The 8,349-nt window shown below is 35.4% G+C and overlaps 2 protein-coding genes across 2 annotated transcripts; both read right to left on the bottom strand.

Annotated features, from left to right (window-relative positions):
• Positions 1-452: 452 nt before the first annotated feature.
• Positions 453-2,324, bottom strand: LOC111811203 (nuclear transport factor 2/RNA recognition motif protein). Its single transcript, XM_023697958.2, has 2 exons — positions 1,600-2,324; positions 453-1,088 (listed from the first exon to the last, which is right to left on the bottom strand). The coding sequence occupies exons 1-2, from the start codon at positions 2,120-2,122 to the stop codon at positions 676-678; spliced, it is 936 nt and encodes a 311-aa protein (XP_023553726.2). The 5' UTR covers positions 2,123-2,324; the 3' UTR covers positions 453-675.
• Positions 2,325-3,201: 877 nt separating this feature from the next.
• On the bottom strand, positions 3,202-6,922 carry LOC111776296 (uncharacterized). Its single transcript, XM_087118198.1, has 6 exons — positions 6,368-6,922; positions 4,959-5,158; positions 4,709-4,849; positions 4,528-4,608; positions 4,272-4,399; positions 3,202-3,328 (listed from the first exon to the last, which is right to left on the bottom strand). Exons 1-6 carry the CDS (start codon positions 6,672-6,674, stop codon positions 3,295-3,297), a joined length of 891 nt encoding a protein of 296 aa, XP_086974324.1. The 5' UTR covers positions 6,675-6,922; the 3' UTR covers positions 3,202-3,294.
• Between the last annotated feature and the right edge of the window lie 1,427 nt (positions 6,923-8,349).

Below are 8,349 nucleotides of genomic sequence, written 5' to 3' on the forward strand. Positions count from 1 at the left end.
TGTATCTTATCAAATTTCGAGTCATTTTTATTGGTAAATAAACCCTAAGAAGTTTTTGATTAATTAGTACGCGACTAGAATTGAAAAACTTATCAAAGCTTAATACGATCGATCTTGTTTGTAGATTGTGGAGTGATTCGTTATATATCAACAATATATAATAGGAGACAATATAATATTTACTAGTGGTGAGCTTGGATATATAATAGGAGACAATATAATATTTACTAGTGGTGAGTTTGGATTATTACACGAGGAATCCAACATTAGTTTCTAATAAAAGAAAAGATAATATAGAAGAAAGATAAACTTCATCCTTAAAGGTAAGAAATCTTTCCAAAAAATATAGTGTTTAGTTTCCATTTCCATTAATTTTTAAAATTATTTTGAAAGTTCTAATGATAAAAATGAAATTCTTTTACTCCAATCTAACTAAAAAAACAAGGGGCAAAAAGCTAAAAGATTTGGGATCGAGAGAGATGCTTGCGGATCCCTATCTTGCCAACGTTAAATCATTCAATGAAGTCACAGTAGGACCGACCAAAATCACCAACATAGTGACGGTCTCGAAGTTTCAATATCAAAAAAAGATGTTAAGCGGTAATAATCTAAATCAGATACATGAATATCAAAAAAAGATGTTGAGCGGTAATGATCTAAATCAAATACATGGATTCATCTAATTGAAGAAGGTACTATTCCATTAGTTGGAAGAACAGTAATGTGTTTCAAAGGATGAGAAACCTCACCGCCGCCGCCGTGCTTAACGAACTCGGCCGGTGAAAAGGATTCCCCATGGCAGACACACAAAATACTGACCTCCAAGTTTGAGTATCTATACAAGAAGCCAGTGGTTATGGTTTTGGTGCCATTGGGAGCAATCCCTGTGGTTGAAACGCAGGGCATTTGCTCAAAACTTCGGACATGGCGGCTCTGGATTGCAGGCTTTGGAGGCTTTCCATTCACCATTGAAGAGTTCTTGATTCTGGGTTTGGAAACATGGGATTCAACGAATTTCTCACTGCAAGGCTTTGGTTTAACATGATTCTTAGATGAGGAATTACATGAATTGCTTCTGCTACTAACTCCTGGAAGAACATGAACAACAACAACACAACTAATTAAGAACATGAACTAGAATGATCTTACTTGAAAAGCATAATGGAAATCAAATGGTTTAGATTCGACAGTTCTACAAAATCTAGCTTCTACAATAATATGATATTGTCCATTTGAGCATAAGCTCTCAGGGACCCTCGTACCTAGGACTCCCTCCCAACAATTTTCACCTTGAACAAAGTATGCTATGGAGCCTCTTCGAGGCCTCTCAGTCTCCTCTTAATCAAGGCTCGACTCTTTCTCTGAAGTCATCGAACAAAATACACCATTTGTTCGACATTTGAGTCACTTTTGACTACACTTTTCAGGGTCACAACTTCTTTATTCAATGAGGATTCTATTGACATGGCTAAGCTAAGGGCATCGCTAAGATATCGATACTATGTTAAGAATCACGACAGCTCTCATGGCTTTATTTTGGGTTTTCCCAAACAGTCTCGTAACAATAGAGATGTATTTCTAAAGCTTAAAAGAAAATACCTTCATGAGAGGAAGAACTGTGATAATTATCAGAAATAACAGAGGAACTGCAAACAGGGGAGGATCCAGAAGACCCAGTTTTCCTGTTCTTGCTTCCACCAACATCGGAAACACTCCGGCAAGCCACCGCCGGCTGATGGAGGGTTCTCTCACCGGCGGCCCAGTGCGGCGTCAGGCAGGGAAACGCATAGCCATAGCCATTGATAAACGGCACGTACTGCAACGACGAGTAGGGATACGGATTTTGAAGATCCACATTGTTCATCAAATCACATTCAGATCCTAAACGATCAAGCTTCTTCTCCCTCTTCAATGGCCGATTCCGTTCTTCTTCTCGCTTCCTCTTGGCCTCTCCTCGCCTAATCGCGCTTCTAATCTTCTCATCGGTAACTCCGCTCTCCTCATCAGAGCCATTGTTGATTAGGGTTAACTTCTCCGGTAAATTTCTGAAAGCTCCGCCGATTGAAAGCCCTAAATCGAGGTCTAGATCGCCGCCTTCTTCACGTATCACCGCCGATTTCATCTCCCGGACAAAAATGAAATCAAGTGTAGAACAAGTGTGAGAATGAAGATTTGTGGATTTGGATTATATGGACGGAGGGATTCTCGGGAGGTGGAGCAGCGGCGACGTGGCGGCAGCGGAGGAGATGAAGGAGGCGGTGGGATTGGAAGGAACACGTAGGAGAGAATGGAATCACAGAGATATTTTTAGCGCAACCGAAGCCTTCGCCTCCGCCATTAATCTATTATCTCTCTTTCCCTGGTCAATCTCCTTTGACTTTATTCCACGTGTCGATAATTCATTGGCCAAATCATTAATCTTTGAAATATTTATATTATTATTATTTTATTGTGGGGTCCATGTTTAACACGTGTGAACATTGAGGTCACGACACGTGGAAACACAGGCTGGGTAAGAAGGACACGTGGTGGTGGATTTTCCCGTCCCCACAAATAATCTACGGTCTTTTTCCACGTTAAAATCTCAAAACGCGAGACCAGCTCCACCAACCAGAATATGCCACGTGTAGGTTGCTTGTTTTCAAAGTGGGCCCTGCTGTAAGTGGTTGTAGAATGACACGTGGAGTTATACAGCTAAGAGGTGCGCCAACTTTTATGAAAAGGCCTAAGTGATATTGACACGGCGACGTCACGCTGTGACAGTGTCGGAGACGTGGCAGATTTTCGGACGCGGCCTCACGAAAAGTACGTGACGAATTATTCTGTGGGCCCCGATTCATATGGCGCGTGGAATAATCTTTGTTTTTTTTTAAAAAAAATTTTATTTTACTTGAGGTGCCACGTGGCTTCATTTACGTGGAGAAGGGATACGAAATCGACGGTGATCCAGAGGCCACGACAATGTTATGCATCAGCCACCGTACAACCTACTTTTTTCTTTTTTCTTTTTTTACTATTTTTCTTTTTGTTTGGAAATAAATCAATTTTAACCCAAATTTAAATTATCTCACATTAAAGAAATTAATTAAAATTAAATTTATTGGACAAAAAAAATTAATTTATACCTTCAAATTTGAAGCGTTATTTAATAATTTTATTGGTTTAAATCCTAAAACTTTTATAAATAATTAATTAAAATGCAAATATAATGCAAAGTATTAGAGTAATGAAGGAAAAATGATACATTTAAATTATAATGTTCGTTCTTTAAAATATACTTTAAAAATCAAGACTCTAAACGGGCATCCTCAATTGTCCTTTCACCATGCTGCAATTCAAAACCATAAAATAGAATTAGAAAACATAAATCCAAATGGTCGTAATAAAATTTTAAGTTAAATTTATTAGGGGTATACATGGTCCGGGTTGAGTTGAGGGATTCTCTCACTCGTGCTACATGTTGATTCAGAAGCCATAGTAAACACTAAAACTCAGTATTTAAAATATTTTGAACAACTTTTGATATAATTCGGTATTTAAATTTATTTACTTTCCACCACGTCCAGTGAGAGAGATATACAAAGTAAAAATTATTTAAACATATGTATAATTTATGAACATTGAACGCTATAAGCATTCGTTTCAGAATAACCTAAATAAAAATTATAATTAATAAATCTTTAATAAATTATATTCTTAAATTAAATGATTATTTGTTAACCCGAAGTTAATTTATTCATATTATAAATAATGTGTTTTAAAAGAGTATGAAATATTAAAGTATTTTTAAAATATTTATATAAGAAACTAAGAATTAGTATTTTAGAATATATATATATATATATATATATATATATATATATATATATATATATATAAAAGATAATAAAATAATATAAAAGAAAATAATAAAGAGAATTAATGTATTTGATTGGTGACAAAGTACCACTCTAACAAACACATCATTAATGTAAATTTCTTAGTATATTTTTTATATTTGTATTTGTCAGTTCGGGTTCAGAAAAATGAACCTAAACCAACCCGAAAATCTAATTCAACCCAACCCAATCCAACCTTTATAGTTCAGGTTGTGTTGGTCCGGATTGTCGGGTTGAATGTACACCCCTAAAATTCATGAATTTTTAAATAATATCGGTTATGATTTGACGGATCCTTTAAATATTTAATTTTTTTAAAAGTTGAGGGACAATACAATAAAAAATGAAAGTTTAAGGACTAAACTTGTAATTAAAATAAGCATGTGAGTTTACCTTTTTATGTAGTAATAACAAAAGTCGGCCAGGATGAAGGATTGAATCATTTCTGCAATGAACGCTGCCATGAACCAAAAGTAACCATTGCCAACCAATAGAAAATATTGCCCACGAGAATCGTAAACCTAAAACAAAAGTAATTTAAACACCACGTTTGTAAAAAGATCACAGTCTTATCAAATCCGTAAATACTTTAGCATTCAAAAACAGAAATTGATAAACAAAATTGTTCGGTTATGGGACGAGAACAAACCTGAATAACCCAATAAGCGAAAGCTAAGAATCTAGAAATTCCCAAAGCAAACACGTAATGGGCAGTGAAAGGTTCGATTGTCTGCCAAAACATAAGAAATATACGATCGAAATGAACCAAAAGTTAAAGTTTCGATGAATCCATGGAGAAAGAATTAAGAATAAAGTGGAAATGAAATAACCTTAGCATTTTGCATCAGTCGAAGTTGAGGCAACACTGAAAGGGATTCTAAGTAAACACCGAATGCCCACAACACTCTAATGAAGCGATTATAGGGTGCGTGGGGAAAGATAAATATAGAAAGAACCATACAGGGCACCACCTGTAAATAACGTAACTAATGGATTAAAGTCGTGACCTCTAAATCTAACATCATATTAAATCACGAATAAATTTAAAAGTGTAAACTGATAAGTGACAGTAAAAATTACCACGTAATACAAATGGAAGTTGTCGAGGGATTTGACGTAGGTATTTTTTAACTTGAAACGAATCATGTAGATAACCCAAACCGTGGAGACGAGGGTAATGAACTCCAAAATTGAGTAAAAGTCAATTCTCAGGATTGTCCCGCTCACCAATTTTACAATGAGGAACAACGCCGTGAGTTCTTGACTTTTTGACGACAGACCTGATTTTATTACCAAAATACCCTTGTAAGAAATAAGGACATTACGTGACCGACCTGATTTTATTACCAAAATACTCTTATAAGAAATAAGGACATTATGTGACAGACCTGATTTTATTACCAAAATACTCTTATAAGAAATAAGGACATCATATGACAGACCTGATTTTATAACCAAAATACCCTTAATAAGGACATCATGTGACCGACCTGATTTTATTACCAAAATACCCCTATAAAAAATAAGAACATTATGTGACCAACCTGATTTTATAACCAAAATACCCTTATAAGAAATAAGGACATTATGTGACAGACCTGATTTTATTACCAAAATATCCTTATAAGAAATAAGGACATTATGTGACCAACCTAATTTTATTACCAAAATACCCTTGTAAGAGACATTATGTGACCGACCTAATTTTATTACCAAAATACCCTTATAAGAAATAAGGACATTATGTGACCAACCTAATTTTATTACCAAAATACCCTTGTAAGAGACATTATGTGACCGACCTAATTTTATTACCAAAATACCCTTATAAGAAATAAGGACATTATGTGATAGACTTGATTTTATTGCCAAAATACCCTTATAAGAAATAAGGACATTATGTGACCAACCTGATTTTATTACTAAAATACCCTTGTAAGAAATAAGGACATTATGTGACCGACCTAATTTTATTACCAAAATACCCTTATAAAAAATAAGGACATTATGTGACGGACCTAATTTTATTACCAAAATACCCTCGTAAGAAATAAGGACATTATGTGATAGACTTGATTTTATTACCAAAATACCCTTATAAGAAATAAGGACATTATGTGACCGACCTAATTTTATTACCAAAATACACTTATAAGAAATAAGGACATTATGTATCGTGATCTTTTTTTTTATTAACTATTTTGTTCTAAACAAAATCAATATATTTTTGCAAATACAAAAAAAAATAAAAATAAAAAAATAAATTAAATAAATAAAAATTATTTAAATTAATGGAAAATCGTTTGTTAATAAAAAATTGATAAAAATATTTTAAATCCATAATTTAATTTTATGTTTATAATATATATATATATATATATATATTGAATCCTAATTCTTGGCAGCATTTTCAAACAGAAATCCCAAAATCAGAAAAATAAAAATAAAAATTAAAAAGATGAGAGAGAGAGAGAGAGAGAGGAACTCGCCGGAGCAGGTTTTATGAGTGGTGAGCTTGTAAGCGAGGATGAGAAGACCGGCGGCGTGAATGACTGCACCGGCGATGAAGAAGTAATTATGATCCTTAACAGTCACCTTCAAAGTCACCAACGCCAACACCGTCGCCGCCGCCGCAATAGCGATCTTCGCTACCGTGGATCGCCGTTTCAGCCACTCTGCCGCCGCTTGGACCATCCTATTCCGCCTTATCGGGCGATTCTTCGATTCATCGCCGCTGGTCGAGATCGGAACCCTACCGGTACTGAAATTGATCGGATATGATCCTAACGCATCCATTTACAGAGACAGCGCGATTGAATTGAAATTGAAGGAACGATCGAAACAGAGAGAGAGAGAGAGAGAACGAGAGAGAGGCGTTTTTTAAAAGGCGATTTTGAGGCGAAATGGATCGGAACAGTTTTCTTTCTCCGACGGCATTGAATCGGTTGCCATTTATGGCGAACGAATCAATTAATTGATATCCAGAAATGAAATCGATCCATGAATTTGGACTCTGCCCTCTCCATTAGGGTTTATTCTAAAATTCATTAATTATTAATAATAAATATTCACCATATGGAAGGAACAGATCTGACACCGCTAGCAAATATGGTCTGTTTTAGCATGTTACCTACCTTTTGACTAATCTGACTGATTATCGGTGGTGACTGATTGAGCAGGTTCCCGTAATTGCGAGACAATTAGGTTCTGACTGATTGAGCAGATTCGCGTAACTGCAAGACAATTAGGTTCGTCCATCATGATGCTTCGAGATGGTGCCCCAGATCCCTATAAGCAGAGGATGATCAAATCCGCTACACTCACCCATTCTACACAAATAGCGAGGATCACTCAGCAATTTACACTAAGAGAAAGCGGCCGGGAATGAGTACCTATCCGTTACGGGATAACAGTCTCACGGTTTTATAAAACGTCTACTGGAGAAAGGAGGTTTTTGTACCATTATAATGAGTGTTTCGTTCCCCTGTCCAATGTGGGATCTCACACATCCAACTTTGATTTCTTAAAGGGGAAGCCAAACTAATGCATTGAGCTAGAAATTTCGTACATGTTCGGCTGGCAGATGCAATACAGTACGGAGATGTATAAGGTCAAGTTCGCTGCACCAAGCTATTATACATGGAGCTTCGGTACACGCTATGTATGACAACTTTATAACAACAGTATTTAGCGATTTTCTTCTTCAATTTTATAGCAAAATCATTTGTGGAACGGGTTCTAGAGGACCGTGAAAATTTTCTTCGACTTTTTATTTTGGCGGTAACGAATTACAAGGCTTCATGTACGTGTGCGAAAAGAAAACAATCGGTTCGGTTTGTCTTCGACAACAATTATATTAATTTTAAGATTTATTGAAAGTATAGAGACTAAAATTAGATATTTAAAAGTATATCAATCGATATAAACCCAAAATATAGGGACTAAACTGAAATATGTATTTTTTTTTAATTAAAAAATTAATTTATCTGTGAATACCCAAAATATAGGGACTAAAAAGTTAGACAGTCTAGTTTGTTCGGGTCAGCAGGTTATATGAATACCCAAAGAAATTACCTCTTTGTCAACTAAGATAACGTTCACGAATTTAGGGCTTTTTTTTACCGTTTAAACTTCATTGCTCAAACTATCTTTATGAATTTGTGCTTTATCTGTCTATCAATCGAGTACAATGTATAGGGGTGTTCGTGGGTTGGGTTGGATCGAGTTTCAACCCATAAAATTTTCATTTATTTGAACCTAACTCGATTCAACTCGAAACAACCGCTCCTTCATTGTCGTCTCCTTTTATCCTTGCAATTCGCCTCAAGTGAACCGTCCTACCATTCCCTTTTTCTATCTCTCGTCAATAATGTAACATTATCAAGTCATCTCTATACCGTAACTCAAAGTCTCAATGTAGCCAATTTCAAAGCCAAAATTGAGGCAACCCGACAATTAATCGAGGTTGTTT

The sequence above is a fragment of the Cucurbita pepo genome, chromosome 15 (assembly GCF_057944985.1).
Source record: "Cucurbita pepo subsp. pepo isolate OVF chromosome 15, ASM5794498v1, whole genome shotgun sequence".
NCBI lineage: Eukaryota > Viridiplantae > Streptophyta > Magnoliopsida > Cucurbitales > Cucurbitaceae > Cucurbita > Cucurbita pepo.

Bases quoted from the DNA above. Each gene is read 5' to 3' on its own strand.
- LOC111811203 (XM_023697958.2), bottom strand. From the start codon at position 2,122: ATGAAATCGGCGGTGATACGTGAAGAAGGCGGCGATCTAGACCTCGAT. The intron at 1,089-1,599 runs GTATTTTCTTTT...ATGTTCTTCCAG, and splicing joins CAGTTCTTCCTCTCATGAAG to GAGTTAGTAGCAGAAGCAAT.
- LOC111776296 (XM_087118198.1), bottom strand. From the start codon at position 6,674: ATGGATGCGTTAGGATCATATCCGATCAATTTCAGTACCGGTAGGGTT. The intron at 4,850-4,958 runs GTAATTTTTACT...CGTTATTTACAG, and splicing joins ACTTCCATTTGTATTACGTG to GTGGTGCCCTGTATGGTTCT. The intron at 3,329-4,271 runs GTAAACTCACAT...TTTGAATTGCAG, and splicing joins TGTTATTACTACATAAAAAG to CATGGTGAAAGGACAATTGA.